Raw genomic sequence first — 21,134 nt, forward strand, 5'->3', positions numbered from 1 at the left:
AAACTGAAGCTGCACGAGATGAAGATCAAGATGAAGAAGTAGAAGACAAGTTCAACCACAAGTAACATAGCGGAAGCGCTTCGCAAGCTCAAATCAGCAATAGATTATTTTCATAACATATATCCCTCTATTTTACGTCCTTCACATGCAGAAAAATTAGTAGAGGAATCCTTGTCAACATACTTGATGATATTAAAAAGAAAAAATGGCAAACATAAATCACAACATTCTTTCAGAAAGCATCGCCAACAATCGCTGCACCCTCTTTGGCATTCCTTTTTACCTCTGCATCACCCTGCTCTCTCTCATGATGTTCACTAAACGAGATATACAAAAAAGCCTATGGTTTCTGTTATTCGCCGATTTCCGTATTCGCGGTCATCCCCAGAACATAACCCCCGCGAATACGGGGGGCCGACTGTAATCGGACACTAGCTATTGCATAACAAACAGATGATGGTTTCGGAAATGTTTCTATAAACAATGCTCATGCCCCAAATGGGTTTTACTGTATATAGGTATCTATCTGAACTCATGACGATTACTTGTTATTTAATGCCCTTTTTTGGTTATGACTAATATTTAATTTTGGCTTTATTTTTTGAAATTCAAAAATGAAACTAAAAAAATTATTTTAAACATTTTTTGAGATTAAACCATAAATTAATGTTTCTTTGACACTCAAGTAAAATTTTTGACATTTTCCCTGAGTCCTGTGCTCATGACAGTATCAAATTTAAGCACAATATGCTTAACCCTGCGGTGCTCGCGTGGCATCCCAGACATGCCAGGCACATTTCTTTCATTCACTGTTTTTACACAAACTGACTGACTTTTGTTGCCAGAGCAGTAGCTAAAAGCTAGTAAAATGCTCTTGACCCTAAAATAGAAGCCCTATATAAGAACCCCTTATAATACGTAGAAGTTATATTATTGTTTTAATTTTACTTAGTTAACCTGTTTACACTTATAAATTTGAATTGGATGACCAAAATATATATTGCAAGAGAAAAAAAATATACTTGGCGTCTCACAGATGCCACGCGACTTTTAACGAAACAATATGTTGCGCGAGCACTGCAGTTAAAACACAAGGTACCAATGTAAACAACCCACAAAATAGTTTAGGTAAATAATGGTATTTTTTTAAACCAAAATGGGGAAAAAACAAATAGGATCGATCACTATTTGAAAAAGAAACTTTAACAATGCAAATATTCACAAGACATTTCTTATACAGTGAAAGCCAAGAGTTCTCACTTCCTCACTCATCTGTATTCTGCCGGTCAATCAGTTTGATCATTTTTGTCGCACCACGGTCATTGAAATATTTGTATGATTCATATTTTTTTAAGAATTGAAAATTTTAATTTTTATCATTTCAATTTTCTTTAATAATCAGTCATGTTAATTTTTTTCTATCTTAACACCCCCCCCCCCCCATTAAGAACCACTGGTCTAGCCTATTGGGAAATCCGGCACTGGTTCAGCTACCTAAAAATATCAGTATTGGGGAAAAAAACTCGAAATGAGAGAAAGAAAATCATATCTGAATCTGCTTTATTTTGGTATACATATTAGAATTCAGTCTTAAATTTTTTCCCCCTTCGAATAATAGATTTTTTTTTAATCACATCGATGCTAAATTAGCACTACATTCAGGTGCTGCATCCATTTAATATATTTTGTGAAATGGTGTGACCATAGCAAATATTTTCAGTACCAACTTTTTTTTTGCAACATATATATATTATTTTAGGCGCATGCGCTGCTCCGATTCGAATACATAACTAGAAAAAAATCTTTAGCATAAAATCACTTTTTACGCTGTACAAGGAAAGCTGCCAAGCCAGCGATACCCAGGACTATCATGGCACTTGCAACAGACGCAACAAGTTTTTCTCTACTACTCATGCAGCAGAATGTTCCCATGATACCAGAGCTTTGATTGACAGTCTTACGGAATGCTTCCCGATGTTGTACTCGCTTGAAGTAACCAAGCAGGTTTGGTCTTTTGGAATTTCCAAACATACGATGCCATTGACCAAGTGCTTGTAATCGATTCAGGATAATTGACAACGTTATATCTGCTATGGTGAATTTCTCACCGCAGAGCCAATACTTGTTTTGTTCTGCAAAAAATAAAATTTTAACACACAATTTAAATTTCAACAATGCAAAAAAAATTATCTGCAACAAAAAATTAAAAAATTTTGACACCAAATCTTAGTGTCATACACTCCACTTATTTTGATTTCTAGGAAAAATTATTAATACAAAGGATTATCTATGCATGATAATACAAGGTTTGTTGAAAAGATATCCGACCAACTTTTCGTGCATGAACCAATGAAGCTAGGGAGGTGTGATTTGGTCGTGGGCAGAGATACGGGCTCCCCCCCTCCCAGCGTCAAAGGTGGTGGCGACTGATCTAATGTATATATGAATTGACATCATCGTCGTGCCCCCCCCCCAGCAATAATGACCTTGCCCGCAGACTTCCAACTCAATCCCCGCCTATGGATTTGGTGCATGTATGTAGGCAATCCTAGGGTGCATGCTTGAGTTTTTTCTTGCTTGCAGAAGCTACCAGTCACTGGCTGACTACCAATGAAAGAGGAAATGTAAATGAGCACTGTGTCACATTTTAATTTTTGACAAAATGGCAGGAAAAACTTTAACAATACTACTCATTAAGTTTTGTGTGAAGCTTGGCGATTCCAGAGTGGAAACAATCTGCAAGATTCAACAGACTATTGGAGATGAAGAAATGGTCACTACACTGATACAGGAGTAGTACAACTGCTTCAAAGACAGCTGCATATTAATAGAGCATGAAATACGTTCTGGTAGGCCCTCAACATCCAGAATGAGATTCTTATTGACTGAGTGAGGACTCTGGTGACATATGATCATCAAATCATAATCAGGGAACTTGCAGATGAGGGAAGCATTAGCATTGGATCTGTTCATTTCATTTTGACTGGCGATTTGGTCTTCAGGAGATGTAATGTCAAAGTTATGCTGACCATCTTCTTTGACTCCAGTGGTGTAGTTCATAACTAGTATGCACTGCATGGCACAACCATCACCAAGGAGTATTATCAAGAGATTGTGTGTCACAATTGGTAGCTCCATCACAATTAATGCCACAGCATTCAAGTTTTTCCTGCCATTTTTATCAAAAACGAAAATGAGACAGTGCTCACTTCCTCATTCCTTGGCAGTCTGCCGGTTAATCAATTCGATCATTTTTGTCACACCACAGTTATTTTATGCACACAAGGGTAATTAGACCAGGACCTACAATTTTGCCGATTCCAAATGGCAGTCTTTTTATACTCACAGAGAGGTTGTGGTAGTCTGCAGGTGATTGGTAATTTCTGCAAGCAGGAAAAAATTCAAGCATATGCACTAGGATTGCTTTCATATGTGCTCCAAACTCACTCCTTAGCTTCACTGGTTCATGCAGGAAAAATTATAATTGAATACTTTTTGAACAAATCTTGTACCTATGCATGTGTCAAGTTTAGGTTGCAATATGGGTTATATAGAAAGATGGTCTAGAATGACAAACAGGAGCCTTTGTGTAGCATGGCAAAAATTGAATGAAGTCACCCAGTTTGTTGGCATATCAAAGTTTAATTTCAGTGCTACTCACTGTGTCAGTTACTCAGTGTTTGTAGACAGTGGTGTAGGTGACTAGAAAATCGACATTGGCACCCAAAAACAGCATTGGCATTCGAAATCATCTATATGTGATTGCTAAATTAGAGTCTAAGTATGACACAAAAATTTTTTGATTTCATTATGTCTTTTGACATGGGAAGTTGTTAAATCCAGGAAAAGTTGAAAAAACCAGTATTTTTCTAGGCTAAGAAATTTGGCTGGTGCTTAAAATATTTTTCAACTTGTCAAGCCCTGAATTATAAAAAACTACAAATTTGATGAAATTTGCTGTACTCACAATTTTTTTTTTTGTTATTCATTGCTTGAAAGAAAATTATAATGGTATAAAGCTAGACTTACCATCACTATGCGAATCAAGTTCTTTTTCAATTTCATCAAGAGTTGATTCCAATTGCTCCAGAGCCTTTTTCACTTCATCAGCATTTTGGAAGTTAGCATGGCTCTTCTTCAAAGCGTCTTTCTTTGATAAGTAGAATGCCTTATGTTTTTCGTCCTTCTCGGCCAGTTCTTCTAATAAAGCTATGTGCTGTTCGAATCTCCCTGTCAAGTGTTGAAGAACATATACAATAAACACAATAAAAACCTGGTCAATGACCATTTAGCCTTTTACAGGCCATATTCAGAGATTTCAACTGATTTTTCCTTTTACCATATTTACTCATGTATAGGATAAGGTTTTTAATCAATTTTCACTGCTTCAAAACCCGGTCATCCTATATACATGAATGGAAAAATATCCAAACAAAAAATGGTGCTAAAAGACAAAAAAATATGTTTAAATGAAAAATGAAAATTAATTTAAGGAATAACTTCAGACAGAACTAATGATAATTTTGAGTGATTGAAAATGGTAATTCAGGATTCATTGAAAATTCAGTATTGATGAAAAGGTCAGAATCAAAGAGAAAATAATCAAGAATTGATGAGTAAAAAGCAATCAAAAACTAATGAGAGAAATAGTTCCAGAATTAATGGAAATTCAGGAAAGGCATAATTGGCAAAAGTTTTCAATAATTTTTACCTGCCTCCTTCCCCCAACATTTGATTCAGGGCCCTGGTCCAGACACTGGGATTATGACAGTGGTGTCAGATCCGGCGAGTGCAATGGGTGCTCACGCACCTACAGCATTTTATAACATCATTCTGAGCAACCCCAGAATTTATTTAGAAATCCCTTATGCAATACCCAGACTTACGTCTCATCTTACATTTATGTTGTCTCACCTTATAAAAATCTTATACTATGATTTGTGAATAAATGAAATAAGGAGAGTTGAACTAATAAATCTAGTTTACTTTATTGTGATCTCTAAAATCATAGCTTGTCTTATATGCAAGATTGCCCTACATGCGAGTAAATATGGTGTATTTAGGCTATAAAGTTTTTTCATAGTTGACAAATTTTTAATGATCAAGAAATTAAAAAAAAATAATTTCCTACATATTTTCTGGCCCTGTGTCTATAGAAACCTTCATTAAGAAAAAAATAATAAATGGATAACTTTTTTTCTTGAAAATATGTGATTTTACAAGGTTCCCAGCAAAATTTGCTTGATCATTTCTCTGACCAAAACTCCTGAAAAAAGAAATATAAATGCACAGTCAAGTGCTCATACTTGGGACAACAGCCTCACTTGGGAAGATTTGGGGTTTTTTGTTTCAATATATTATTAGCCCTGACGGTTGTTGCAGATTACGTTTAGAGCAGGTCTTCACGCTTGTTTGTTGTGTTAAGATATTCTACAATAGTTTCAGTAGAGTAGAACATGTTTTGGTTGAGAAAAAGTTTTCATGTGTTTTCCTGAAAATTGATAAGTTTTTTAATGAACTCTACTAAGGTTTGCATCGCAGTTACGTTCAGAGATGGGGGTGTTTCTCTGATTTAAGCCAATGTTATATGTCAAGTCTTTCGTATGAAATGCCAGTTCAGTCTTTTTTCTTAATCACTATTATTGTTAGTAACATCCTGGTTTGAATGGAAAAAAAAATCAAGTTTGTCTAAATTTGTAAAATTGTCCTATGTTAAGCACATTACCTAGAATTACAAATTAATTGCACAGAGGAATGATCGTAGATGCTAGTTCAGATGGGCAACTATTCAAAATCCATTTTACGGGAACTTAAAACATGGGCAAAACAGATGTGTTCTCAGTTCCTGATGTTGATGACATTGATGAAATTTCAATAAATAAAGGGAAAGATAAAGGGAATTGTGAAACCTCTCAGCGTCCACCAAGATCACTGTACCTTTGTCCCCTAGCTTTTCAAACATTTCGATGTCTTGTTCTTTGTTTGTTTGCATCAGCCAAAGTCGCTACATATAGACGTGGGTATCCTAACTTAGAACAAATGCCAATTAATTTTTTTCAGATTCTAAATGTACACCTAAAATTTTCAAATTATCAATACAAAGAGAGCCTAGACACCCTTCAGAATGGGGGGATATATAAATCTTTTAATTTTAATGTGTCACTGAGAAGGTTGATTTTTCAGTGTAAAGTTTTAAATTGTCCAAAGTATGGGCACGTGATTGTAATTCAAAATCTTAACCTTACAAATATTTTTTGAGTGTGTTTTTTCCCATTTCCAGAATTTCCCCACAACTTTTGTCAAATATTTTCCATTTTTCCTAACCATTTTCCATTTCTCTGACTTCTCAGGTTGCTAGGAACCCTATTTTAGAAAAACGTTTCTGGCATAAGTGCTGAAATGAATTAAATTTTTATTTTTTCTCTCTAAATTGAGTTCGTAATCTCACACCTTCAGAAAAAAAAGTAACTGCTTTCACAAAAGAAAAAAAAAACTGGACGTTCCTAATTGGGAACATAGGATGTTATAAAATCAGAGTATTAAAAGATTAAATACAATCAAACTATAAAACATAGAAATGGCTTACTATATCTATATAAAATCCACCTAAAGCCAGGGCCACACTCGTGTCAAGCCTGGCCCAAGTCATTTGCAAATATTAGCTTCCAATGTTTGCCTTTCCCTGATGCAAAGCAACATAGACTGTTAATATTAAGAAGTCACCAACGAATAAGGCAAATACACGAAAAATACGAAAACTCCTAATGCATTTTGACACACAATGGGTGTCGTCTTCAGAGGAAGAAATATTTAACCACTAATCATGCTGACTGAGGATCCCACTTGAGTTGAATACCAAACTTCAACTTAGTTGCTCAGCGGAAAAAAGTATGTTTGTTCACTTCAAACATCATGGTCAGAAACAATGTGGTCTTCCACCATAGGCTGGCTACACACTGGCCCAGCCTGGCTCGAATGTGCCTTGGTGAATATTTGCTGCCAGAACAATTTAATATGCCAATACATGTTGTGATTGTTGGGACCAATATGTGACCAGACGGATTGGAAGGTGGACAAGGGAGGCGGCTTCTTTGACTTAGGCTGGAGACTGGAAGGACCTAGTCATTCTTTTTCTCATTATCATGTACTATGCTTCAACTAGTACATATACTAAAACTAAGTCATTACCTTCGACCAACCTTCCAGCCTCCAACATTTGACGATTGTTACCAATGGCGATGGTGTCACAATACTCGCCCATGAAAACCTTTGAATGTATTGGGTCAGGCTAGACATGTGTGTGTGGGCCTGGCTTAACAGGAATATGTGAGATAAGAACTGAAATGAAATAATTAAGGTACCACAAGGACAGACAAAATCAATTTTACCTTTCCGAGCTTTAATTTCATAAAGTGGCATTTTCAGCTTTTGTGCCAGATCAGGATTAAACAAAACACCGAAAGTTATGAGGGATATTGGAATCTTGTCCAACAAAGCACTGAAGCGCTCCATTGTCTGGTACTGTGTACTGCCTTTCTCTGGCTTCAGTCTTGGTGTATCTCCTGAAAATTCATTTGAACAGAAATGCTATCAATACATGAAACTGTATAGATCACAGACTTGTTAACATTCCAATCATAATAATTTTTGCAATTATAATTCAATTTCAATTAAAAATAAAATGTTTCTGCCAATGAAATAAAAATTTCAATTCACATTTTTTATAGTTTTTTTTCATCTCAGTTTGAATGGCACAAGTAATTCACAATTGGTAGATTGTGAACAGTGATTGAATACAGTGATTTCTCACTTATACATTTCTCTCAGTTAGCCTATAAGATGATTTCCTGCACTTCCGTCAAAGATATAGGTAAATAATGCTATTAACTTATATGCCTCTCTAACTTTCTCTTCCTTGTTCCCTTGCAGAAACATATAAATGAGAGGTTGCTGTATATGCAGATCATAAAAATAGAAAAACAATAATGTGCAGTCAAAGACATGCAGGGCAAAACCATTACTTTTACATTACTCGGCTGACTACAATCAATTTTTTTTTTCCTAAAGAAAACTAACTTTAGTATTGCTAAATATTTTGGAATTCTGAACCCTAGAAGAATAACTGTCTCTATTCTTGTCAAAAAAAATAAATAAATAAAACATTATATGATCATTATATTAACCGTAACACTCAGCTATAATGAGCAGAGCCATCTCTTGACAAGTACAAGGTTGCAGTCATTTTTAGGCACTCAGACCTGCCAACCTCCAGAAGGCATAAATCTTGTAACTTTCTTACAAAAACCTGCAACACTTAAAAATTTGGTAAATATACTTTTGAGCATTTAAAATTTTTATGGGCACAAAAAGGTTCAAAATAAGAAGTTAAATAATAATTTGCAGCTGGGGCAAGCACGTGTATTAGCACCCTGTGTGATGGAGCAGTTAAAGGGTGAAATTTACAACTTCTCTGGTCCGGCCCTTCAGACCCACCTGCTTCCCTCCTAATTGCAGCCCTGGTTATACTTGTACACAAGGTGGCCATATTACCCATACTTTACCACTAAACATAGCCATATTTTTCGTTATCATCTGGCATCCGACTATTCTAAAGAAATATCTAGTTTTTCCAATGATACTTCCATGAATATCTAATATTTATAGGATATTTTCACTGTGTTGAATGTGTTTTCCATGAAATCATTCTAATTGACCAAGATTTGTAGTCCTCAATTTTTCACCCATCTGCAATTTTCAGCACTAAATTAAGAATTTTGCCCACAACTGGCGCTATCCCGTATTTTTCAATATTCCATTTTTTGTAATTTCCGCTGAAATATAGTCAGCATAGTAACACAAAGAGAAAATATGGCTATTGAATTGTCTACCAGCCATTTTACAATTAAACATGAATAAAAAAAATTGCATTTAATGTGAAAGGGCCATCATGTTTCTTTAAGTTCATAGATTTATATAGTGTCTTCAACCCACTATATTTCCTGTGTACAGAGTGTCCTGAAAGTGCGAGCACAGCCTCCATCTCATTAACTGTTCGTCGTAGAAGTATGATTCCAATTTAAAAAATGCTTAACAGGCGTTCAAAATTTACCCTGTACCAGTTTTGAGAATGAAAGTACAAAGTGTAATGAAATAGAAAATACAAATTTTTAAACAGTCCACCCCCGCTCTAACTTCCAGTTAGAAAGTTGTTTAGAGTAACTTCTAATATTCACAGAGATATTCGAATTCTAAAAATGGAAGAAATCTGGGAAAGAACAATGTGTTAAATGTGGAAAAATCGTTTTATCCGCATTTGACGCAGTTCTTTCCAAAATTTCCTCCATTTTTTGAATTTGAATATCTCTGTGAATATTGCACTTAAGAACATGGATGTTTGCTGGCGGCATCAGGAGAGACAGGGCAACAACTTTCTAGCTGGAAATTAGAGTACATGAGGACTGTATTGAAATTAATTTTTTTTTTTTTTTGTGACACTATTTTCACCCTCAAAAACGGTACAGGGTAAATTTTAAATGCCTGTTAAGCATTTTTTAAATTGGAATCATACTTCTAGGCCTACGACCCATGGTTGATGAGACAAAGGCCATGCTAGCACTTATAGGACACCCTGTATATTGTTATAAATTTAGGGATGTAAAATGTTCAAGAATAATCTTTAGGAGAATATTCTAGAACATTCTCTGGAAGGACTACTATTATAAATAACTTGAGAATGTTCTTACTATTCTCAATAAGAATATTTTCCAGTTATTTAAAGGGGCCTAATAGTCCTTCTAGGGAAAGTTCTAAAGAATGTTTATAAATATTCTTTATAATTTGAGAATATTCTCATGGAGGATAATACTGGAGAATATTCTCTGAAAGGCTAAAAAAATCCCTGAAAAATTAAAAAAAAACATTTTTTCTTTTTCATAGCACACTATTTCAGTATCCTGTAAGATTGACTCGAGCCAAAGCAAAATGGCAGAAATGACTTGGTAACAAAAACAATTTTTGGCCAAAATAGGATACTAGCAACCACAGATAGTTTTTTTTGTCTCCCCTCACACAATATAACAATAAAATATAATTTTTAAATATAAATTTTTTTTAAATATAAAATTTGTCTCCCCTACAAATATTGCATTCTTCTTTTGGAGTTTTCCACAGTCCAGTCTGTCAACTCTCTTTGACAATGCACACAAGACCACAATTGAATGTTATTGGGTTTCAACAGAGTCACAAAACCTAGAATGGGCCTGTGTACCCATCTGCTTTCTTATGTAACCCATCTGTAGTGTCACTTATACACAAAATGCACACCATAATTTTGAATGATGAATGTTACTGCCCAAGATTTTTTTTTTCAACCTGGTAGAAGTTTTTAATCACTACTCTACTTGTTGAACCCTCAAACTAAGCAAATGAAAAACTAATAAACCAACAAATGGTCCACACACATACACCCCCCCCCCCCACAAATAACTCTAAAAGCAATACAATTTCTGCTTCGGCAGAATAATTAATTGCAATCTACTAAACTTGTATTATTTGCCATTATATCAATGATTCTTCTCAATTAAAATCAATTATATGAATTTTGTTGATAAGAACTCTGCCAAAAATATTGGTGCTGAAGGAGAGTTCACTGGAATGAGTTTGGCAGTAGTTGCATTCTAAAATTGCTGCAACAGCTTTCAGAACCCTATATATACATCATAAAGAAATTGCCAATAGCAAAAAAAAAGGAAAATTTTGCAACTGACAATATTCACATTTTTTAAAAGCAAGAAAATGAATACAACGAGGATGAACTGAACAATTTTGCAAAGAAATACAAGTGATAAAAATATCTGAGTGTATATTCATTGAGTGTATTGAAGAAAATGACACAATTCTCTTATCTTCTTTAGAATGAATTTGATCATAAGAATGTCTTTCCTTTGTCAATCAACTTTGGTTTTATTTTTTGCTTTGAACTTATTTGTGAAAATTAATTTTAAAAGAAATCTTTTAATCTTCAAAGGTTTCCAAAATCTTCATAACAGAAATTTCTGAAACCTCTCACTAGAATACATATTCTCGAACTAAAACTTGTCATTAATAGGTGATTATACCAGAAAAAAAAAATTATAAATGTTTTAGGAAAATAAAGACTGAATCATATTTTATAACAAATAAAATTAGTAAAAACTTTTAGTTATTTATATGAAAAAAATAATCTTTTTGATTATTCTCCAATTTTTACATCTAGGAGAATATTCTCACATCAGATCTTTTGGGAATACGTGAGGATCAAGTTATTATTAAAAATAATAAAAATGAAATTTCAGAATTAATGAAAATTCTGACTCGATAAAAGAAAATTCTGAATTGATAAAATTGCTAATAGAGAAAATTTTCAGAATTAGAGAAAATTTATAATGAATAAGAATCACCTATGATTTGGAGGCTTCTATTTGACATTACACCGACACACTCGTTAAGATCCACTCATAGCTTATAATAACCAGAAAAATATTGTTATAATAGGACTTATTGTAAGTAAAAACAATAATCCACTTATAAACAGTTGTAACCCTAAATATGAGAAGTGATAAAAAATGAGCGGCATGCACAACCACTTATATATTGGAGAAATCAGTGCAAGTTATTTATTTTTTTGTTTTGCCTATATATTGGCACAGGTTAGAAAAACAGGTTGGCCTTCCCACTGGTGTATATGGTACCTAAATCAGAACTTGACAAATTGGGAAAAAATCCAGGAGCTGTTAAAATATTTTAGGAGCCAGTGTATGTTTTTTTTTCTAAAGCCAGTGATCACGCATAGAAAATTGTATACTGCAATGCCAATTTTTTTTGCTGCGGTGGTGACCCAGTGCCTGGGGTTTGTCAAATCCTAACCAAAATAAGAATGTTTAAACCATTATCATTTGAAATGAGTGATTTTTCATGGCAAATATAAAATAACCATCACACAATAATACCATTGCTAAAATTATCCTCCAAGTAGTCTATGATACGACTAGAATCTGGAATAACTTTAACTCCATCCTTTAGGACCGGAACCTCCCCTTTCGGGTTTAACTCAAGAAACCAGTCGTCAAATTGCTCCCCTTCCATGAGATTGACTATCTTCGACTTGAACTTCAATTTCTTCTCATGAAGGGCAAACACAACCTAAAATACATAAAAATATAAATTGAACATACAAAATGTCATTTGAAGGGGGGGGGGAAAGAATTCAATCTTCATCACAGATAATGTTATTATACATTATAGCAGTGGTTCCCTGGGCAGAGCTGCCCTTAGGGGGGGTGTGCGACAGGTGTGGTTGCAGTGGTTAATACAGGTGTTCTCAATGTTTTTCAGCTGAAACCCAAAATCAACAAGACCAGCTTCGCAACCCACAGGACTATCTGAAATTAGTGGAACCAGTGACGCAATAATTACATTTATAACAAGACTGTAAGTGAATTTGTGCAACGTATCTAGGAAACCCCAGCGAGGCAACTTTAGGTCACTACCCATATCCAAAAAATCACTTGGTAAGCAGATATGTATGACCTATCTCAAAGGCCTCCGTGAATATAGATGCCCTTGGATTGAAGTGGTTTTGTATAATGCATCTCAAAAGCCCCTATGAATCAAGTTTGGGTCATGACCCATAAGAACCTCTGACTGTAAGCAGATTTGTGCAGCCTATCTCAGAAGCCAAGGAGAATAAAGTTTGAGTCACGACCCAAACATTTAGAGCTCTTAGCTTTAAGGGGTTTTGTTCAATACATCTTGTAAGTGAATGAAAATGAAATTTAGGCAGTGACTGGCTCAAGATTCCCTGACTATAAGTGGATTTGTACAACCCATCTTGAAAGCCCTCGCAACCCAAGTTTAGGTTGTGACCCGTAGCTCAAGAATCCCCGAGAGTTTGTTTGACCCATCTTGAAAACTGCTGTGAATCAAGTTTGGACAGTGACCCATAGCAAAAAAACCCATCTCGAGTCTTTTGCAACAAAAGTTTGGGTCATGACCCACAGCCTAAGAATCCCACCGCTGTGGTGGTCAAGTGGTCATAGTGATGGACTCGCATCGCGGGGACCCGGGTTCGAGCTCCACCGTTTCCACAGTGGTGGTCGGCTGAAGTTGGTTTTCTGTGGTTCCCAACTTCGAGGCGCAAATGCGAGCCGATCTCCCCTTTAAAAAGTCTCGCCACAGTCCTACACACAGTACAAATATTCAGTCACTACACATCACTCACTGCACTTCTGAGATATAGATGGCACTGAAAAATCATACACAACACTAGATACGCACTCAGACTGTTGGGTACACTTACACTTCCGGCACAACTCACTGGGCAGTAAATTGCCCATGGCGATAGACCTGAGTTGTGCGGTTTGAAAAAAAAAAAGCCTAAGAATTCCTCATAGAATTTGTATGACCGATCTTGGTAGCCCCTGTGAATCAAGTTGGGACAGTGACTCCCCCCCTCCCCCAAGGGTGGGGCTGACAGGATTCCAACCCTTGGGCGATTCTCATAATTTTTTGTTTTTTCATGCTATAAATTCATCATAAAGGCACCCTGTAAACAGGGCTGTCTTAAGAGCATCACGGGTCCCCAGGCCAAGTGGTTTTTTTGGGGCCCTACCTGGTAAATTCTAGAAAATTTCAACGAGATCTCATTTTTGTGAGGCCCTTCTATTGAGGATCCCGGGTGGGCACATGCGTTAAGGGGCACTGCCCGTAAAAGTCTGGTCTGAAGGAGCCCCTGCTCCAGTATGTCGGGGGGGGGGGGGGGCTATGCCGTGACTAACAGCTCAAGCACCTTTGGCCGTAAGTGGATTTGTACGACCCATCTCGGAAGCCCTTGCGACCCAATTTTGGGTCCCGACACACAGGTTAATGCAATGGAGTTCGCACGTTGAAAAGTACATCGAGATTTTCTTTTAATGGATTGATTTGATTTTTTATACTTCTTTCCTTTAAAACGATTATGCAATACATGTAATAGCGTATAGCAAATTAGTCGTGTAAGTGAAGGTGTGATATTTTTTTTCACAAAAACTATACGTATTACGTGTTTAAAACATTAATTAATGAATAAACAAACCTTTTGAGAATAAAAAGAGACATAATAATGGTAGAGCAACAAGCTATTTCCATCATCACTAGCACTTTCCTTAACCGGCTTATCAGCGGAGCTTCCGGCAGCGGCCATCTTTGTTTCTGAAAAGCGGTCGCTTCAAGGGTCAAGATGTAAAGTTTTTCTGACGAATCTTCTTTTGCGTAATTTTTCTTTAAAATTAATTTTTTTATTTTTGTTTGACTGAATATATGACGCAATAAAATAATCTAAATTATTATTAATAATGAAAATCAAAATTTTTATTTTGTGGTACTTTTATGCTGAAAGTTAAAAAAAAAAAATCGGGGGGAAAACCGAAACCACACCGGGTTTCGATTTATCATGCTTCCCATTACCATATTATCCGCATTTCCCGGGGCATAACGGTATTCCCCGCGATTTTGTCCGACAACTTCTTTTTATGTCTTTTTTTGCACAAAGTCTATTTTTTAATTTTCATGCTTCACTGAAATTAAACCTTAAAATTATTTTTCTAACTTATAAATTATAATAGTCATGACTGTACTATAAATGTGAATATTCATCTCATATGATTGATGTTGAAATCGTTTTAATTCACCGCAATTGGCAGTGAAGCTTCATTTCTCGCTACCGATGATTTTCAGCAATAATTGACAACTTTGATATAATTTTTAGAGAAAACTGGCAATGTCCGTGCTTTTCTCAGATAAATATGGTTAGTTTACCCACACTGAACGACAGAAGTTTCGTTTATTTTCCCTTTTGATGCGATCTGAAAATTATAAGAAAACTGATCGAATTCTCGTTATATGAAGCTTGTATTTTGTTTTCTTTCTCTGGTTCCGTGATTGTCATACGTTTTGAACATACGGAATTGACCGGACAGTCCGAATTATAGAGGTCCTGTCCGTTCTTTCGTAAAATGAAACAAAACTTCTTTTTTTTTAAACATGTTTGTACCGATTCAATTAAAGGAAAATACATCGGTTCTGCTGTAAACTTTTTATAAAAAAACCCGAAAAAATAATAGGATAACCATACGGTCTATTTTTTTTATTTCGAATTGGTGAAAGCCTCCCTTCAGTCTTATTGACATACGATCACAGATAATTGAAAATCTGGTAACGCCAATGTAAAAAAAAAAAATTCTGGGAGTTTGACATTTGCATTTTATAAAGAATGTCAACTAAATTTTCAATCATCAACAGCTCACAGATTAAAAACCTTTCCTGTTGGAAACTGGGTTTAAGCCGCTTCGGTAAAACTGATACCCAATTATTGGTTGAACTTAACGAAACTGCAATATTTTTAAGACAAACTGGTAGCGTGTAACTACCGTTGCTAGTATTATTAATGAAGAAAGGACCAGTATCAATTACCATACTCTTGACAGAAATAACTGAAGGAACAAGTAATAATATGCAGTATTAAGAAAGAAAAATCCTCGTAAAACGTAAAAAGTTATGGCAGCAAGTCAATATTATTTTTTTGATCGACAGGCAGCACAAATGTTAGAAGTCAAACAAAAATTTTTTAAGGGGTGGGGACTCGAGTGTTTGCCGCTACCAAAATGACTGCGAATGGTTCAATTATCAACGGTAATCATCAGGGAAAAAAGTAGACAAGTCTTTTATACGAAACAGTCCTAGTACTGGAAGAGCATTGAAAGCTCTCGTAGTGACACCATCTGTTTCAGGCGAAGGGAGGGGGCAACCAACTTTCGAAATGTTTCCTGATTCGTATATGACTATGCATATGATCAGTAAAGGCACCAGACGAAATGAAGACCAAATACGCCATGTTGCTTCGAATAGTTCATTACACAGTGCCGATTTCACATTGTGTATATTCAATACAAAACATATTACAAAAGAGAAATGTAGTGTTTATCATAGCCGCTGTGGACCCGGGTTCGAGCCCCACCGTCGCCACAGTGGTGGTCGGCTGAAGTTGGTTTTCTGTGGTTCCCAACTTTGAGGCGCAAATGCGAGCCGATCTCCCCGTTAAAAAGTCTCGCCACAGAGAGCAACAGGCCTACAAACAGTACAAATATTCAGTCACTACACATCACTCACTTCACTTCTGAGATATAGATGGCAGCACTGAAAAATCATGCACAACACTAGATACGCACTAAGACTGTTAGGTACACACACTTACACTTCCGGCACAACTCACTAGGTAGTAAATTGCCCATGGCGATAGACCTGAGTTGTGTTCGACTTAAAAAAAAAAAAAAAAAGTGTTTATCATACTGGTATCCAAGAAAAGAACCCTTTCTGCAATGTCCTCAGTCCTAGTTCCAGTGGTGCCAACAGTACAAAAAACTTACCTGCTGAAACGGTGATTTAACTAACCTGATTTTTTTTCGTTAGTAATATTATAATCATATCAGGGCAGTAGCAAGAAATTTCTTTCGGGAGGGGGGTACTGGTATTTCGGGGGTGTTGGGACCAAAGTGACTTCATTTTGTTTCATACATGCAGTGAAACCTCTCAATAAGAGACACCCATAGGATCAGAATTTTTGTCCCTTCATTAGAGATGTCCTTTATTCAGAGGAAAATAAGTTTTTTTTTAAAGGGACATAGATCAGGGCACCCGTTTCTTATATATAAATAGAGGTGCCTTTCATTCGGAGTCTCCCTTGAATGAAGGTTGACTGTATTAGCCACTTACTTACATTTCGGGGGGGGGGGGGGGTGTAGAAAACCAACTTCAACCGACAATACAGATTCGATCCCCGCAGTCGTGCGTAGGTATCAGGGCATAGGTATGTACGACTGCAGGATCGAAGCCGTGTTTTCGTGATGCGAAGTCGTCCCGATATTTACTGTTCACAACCTCGGTTTATCACCATTGGACAATCTACTGCATCAACCGTCCCCATAGGCGTACGCAAAATTTTCTCGGGGGGGGGGGGGATTCGATTTTTCCCCCCTTGGGAGGAGGTTGTTTTTTCTGCAAAATAAAACTATAATCTTGGCTTCCCCCCCCCGCTGCGTACGCCAATGCCCGTCTCCCATAAGCGGATACAAGCTTAAAACGAGGATGGGGGGGGGGCTGATCACCGAAGGTGTGTACGGTCAACGGCGGGGGTTACTGTTTAACTCTGCCCTTCCGCCTAAGCAAATCATAAATTTTTTTTAGTGAACAGGTATCTACAAATGCCCTACCACGACTACATACTGTCTCAATGGGGTGAGGGACTACCGCAGCTCTGATATGCATGGAATTTTATTCATTGAATTAAGTAACAATCAAGGATTTGATTGATATTTCTCACACGGTATAAATTCCGAACGCCTTCAAATAAAAATACTTGAAAGACCTTTTGAATTTTCTGAATGCCATAAAATTTCACCATATACTGAGGGTGGAAAGAAAAAAGAATTTACGGGATTTAGTCTATATGACGAAAATACAATCATGAAACAAACCATTGTGAGCTGAGAATTTGTAAATTCAAATTTTTCACTTATAAACTGTTTTTCAATGCTAAAGAGATCATCCTGAAAATTAAAAAAAAAAGCTATTTAAATTCGAATTTAACAACTTTAACATTTTTATACAAAATTCATTAAAATTTCACACTTCGAAAATAGTTATAGTAATTTGATAGAAAAGGAAATACCGACCAAGGATCAGGATATAACAAGAACTCCATTATGAAGATCTGTATTGCTAAGGGACCATTCAAGTATTACGTAAGCAGATTTTCAGCTATTTTTGACCCCCTCCCCCGACAGCAAAATTTCGTCAGCAGCTTAGAATATTCCATATCTTCAAAAAGGGGTGATTGATGACGTAAGCAACCTTCAAACCCCCCTCGTCATCAAAAGTCAGCAAATCCGAAACTCTCCCCCCCCCTCAACGCTGACGTAATACTTGAATGACCCCTAAGAACAATTTCATTCAAGGCTAAGAAGGAAAAAAAAGGCAATGGACAACAAAATAATCCTCTTCATTCTCCAATTAGAATAATTAGATTGGATTTTTTTTTTCAAACCCATTTTAACATTGTTAATACTAAGATAACGGTAATTTGATAGCTTGACCACAACCCTATGGTCAAATTGCTAGAGTTTACGGTCACTGACACCAATTTTAATCCAAGCATATATTTATAAGATGTGATTTTTTTCCACCCTCCTTTTATTTGTACTAGGAATGGCCTTCTTGGGGCCATCAGGAGTCGGTGTACCCAAAATTGGAGGAAAAAAAAAAGAAAGGGAGAGAAACGAAAAGAGTTGTCGAGTGCCAATGTCCTGAGCGAATCCTTAACCTTCGCCACCGTAAAAATATGGATGTGAAGTCCTTGAAGCTACCTGCCAAAGCAAGCGAGACCTTGGGATACATAGTAAGCCGTCCTTGGATCGTTCTCGGCTGACCCGACTTCGGCATTGAGATGCTCATCTTCGACGTTGTTCGGGACGAGTTCAATATCCGAGGTGAACGCCACCAACAACCCAATATCATTCATACACACATCTCTGGCTCACGCGCTTCTCTTCTTTCTTCCACCCTTTGGCGGAAACATTATAATCTCAAGGTACAAGGACCGTTCATTGACTGACTCACCCCGCTCCGGCCAACGACGTAATTTTTCTTTTCTCCTCGACGAACTTTTCGGGTGAAAAATTACAAATAAACAACCGTGAGAGTACAGTGAGAGTCCTGAACTTGAAATTTTGAAAATGCATACTTGACTCACGTTGATGAATTGAGCCCAGGTCCACAGCGTGCCTTCTGAGGCCACGAGCAGGCTTTTTCTTCAGATACCTTGAAAAGATTATTGTTATGCAAAATAAATGTAAATATTTTTGAGCCCCAGCCTAATTACGGCCCTGATTAAGCCAGTACATATGTAAAGCAGGAAAAGACTAAGTATTCAAATAAAAAAAAAGGGATATATCGTCATACCCAGTTACAACTAATTTCAAAGGACTGAAAATTTGAATTTATATTATAAAAAACAAAATATGATGATATTTGTCCCTGCTCCAGGGCTGGAGCTGTCAACCCAACCCTTGGTCATGGGGGCTTTATGATAAGATCTGGTCACAATTTGTTAAAATGCAAGTATGTAAATTGGTAGGCAGGTATTTCTAGTCACGTAGAGCAGTGTTTCTCAACCGCCGGACCGCGGCCCAGTACCGGGCCCTGACACTAGTCACATCGGGCCGTGAGAGTGATTCGCAGTTTAACTTTCCTCATTAATTTCTTGCTAGTTGTGTGTATGACCGGGCCGCGGGCTTACAAAGGTTGAGAACCACTGATGTTGAGGCCTAAAAAATCACTTTACCCTGGGGTTAGGTTTTGCAGACAGCCCTGGATAGTCAAACCTCGCTATGGCAGACCCCGTAATTACGAACTTTCGGATATAACGAACAAAATTTTCGGTCCCTTGTTCAATATAACAAAATTTAACAAATACATTCATAATCAATGAAATCGATCTTTTTGGTCAACAATGTTTTTGCAACGGAGGGGAAAAAAAATCCAGTCATTAATGTCTAATTTTAAAAGTAAAAGCTCTATTTATCGATGAAAAAAAAAGCATTGACTGATACTGTGACGCATTCGAAATAAGTAGAGTGAGACGCATACGAAGCATAAAGTCAACAAACCCTCCATCGGACGATTCCATTGCTGTAGAGCAAGTAGGTAAAGCAGGAAAGGAAATAATCGATCGAAAAAAGGGTCCTCGCGGCGCATCAAGCTCTTCCACCTACTCGCGAAAAATGGAACGAACCGCGTGTCCTTGATCCGAGAGCGAGCACTTTCCCTAATAATAGTAATGATAAAAGTAACTTTCGATTTCAGCCGAATTTAGGTCGGCAAGGGTCCTCACTAGAGCAGAGGTGCCAACGCTTCCGCGTGACCCGCGCTCAGCAGGTCATCGCACCCTCACTCTCAGGTCATTCACATCGACCGCGGAGGTGTCCTCTCTTTTTGCTCTCAGTCATCATCCATCCACAACACAGAGACGCGACACGACACGCCTCTCTCTCTCTCTCTCGATATTTTTCTAAAGCCAAGACTGCGTTCAACACTAAATCGCAAGCCGGCATTACCTTCTCTGCTTTTTTTTTTTTTATAATTGGAGTTTGCTATGGAATTACTATACTTCATGGATAGGGTCTCTACAGAGCCGTGTTAAGAGCATCATGGGCTCCAGGGCCAAGTGATTTTTCTGCGGCTCTACCTGGCAAATTTTCAAAAAATTAAACTTCTCATTTTTCTGAGGCCCCTATTCTCTTGAGGTGCCCGGGTGGACACATGCGGTAAGACGGCACTGGGTCTCCACCATTTATGGGGTGGAGGGCCTATTGAATTTAAGCAAAATCTGCTGACTAACCAAATTTTTTTGAACTAAGGGGGCCCTAATTTGTTCTGCACACTTTCATTTCCCTTTCCCCCCTCCCAGAAAAAAAAGTTTGGCTCAACTATTTTATATAATCAGATTCATCCATTAAAATTTATTTTTTCAAAATTTATCGACTCCAGGTATTTAGTCTTATTAGGTTCACAACACGCACATTCCAATATATACCAGTTCGTTAGAAATTCCGCAGAGGAATATGGAGGAATTGCATGCGTGGTTTAGTAGTATATATTTATTCTAGTTTGGCATGCATTTGATTACTCCTTACAAGCAGAAAACTGACAGGAGTTCTTGGGCCCTATCCCCCCCCAATGGCGTCGGAGCTGGGGGTGCTCAAGCACCCACAGTATTCTGTGGTTCTATAGCATTGGCCCAAGTACCCATAGAATTAATTTACAAATTTTCTAAACAAAATTCAAGTCAAGCATGCACAGGTCAAAAACACTTCTGACACAACTGCTCCTGCCCGATTTTTAGGCAATAAACTCAGTATAAAAATTTGTTTACAAATTAGAAAGAGATCCCACAAAACAGTTTGATGAGATTTCTGTAGAAGGATTGCCTTTGGGAGTCGCTGCTCTAGGACGTTATGGGAGCTGTCGAATTGTACAGTTAAAAATAAATACAGAGGAATTTCTCT

At 36.9% G+C, this 21,134-nt stretch overlaps 1 protein-coding gene across 1 annotated transcript; it reads right to left on the minus strand.

Annotated features, from left to right (window-relative positions):
- Positions 1-1,543: 1,543 nt before the first annotated feature.
- LOC149090331 (ganglioside-induced differentiation-associated protein 1-like) lies at positions 1,544-14,241 on the minus strand. Its single transcript, XM_089234238.1, has 5 exons — positions 14,111-14,241; positions 11,988-12,180; positions 7,389-7,562; positions 4,030-4,230; positions 1,544-2,132 (listed from the first exon to the last, which is right to left on the minus strand). The coding sequence occupies exons 1-5, from the start codon at positions 14,216-14,218 to the stop codon at positions 1,816-1,818; spliced, it is 993 nt and encodes a 330-aa protein (XP_089090364.1). The 5' UTR covers positions 14,219-14,241; the 3' UTR covers positions 1,544-1,815.
- Positions 14,242-21,134: the final 6,893 nt, after the last annotated feature.

Source organism: Pholcus phalangioides, unplaced genomic scaffold, assembly GCF_987345545.1.
Source record: "Pholcus phalangioides strain wild (caught in Gottingen) unplaced genomic scaffold, Ppha-v1.0 ptg000001l_1, whole genome shotgun sequence".
Lineage (NCBI taxonomy): Eukaryota > Metazoa > Arthropoda > Arachnida > Araneae > Pholcidae > Pholcus > Pholcus phalangioides.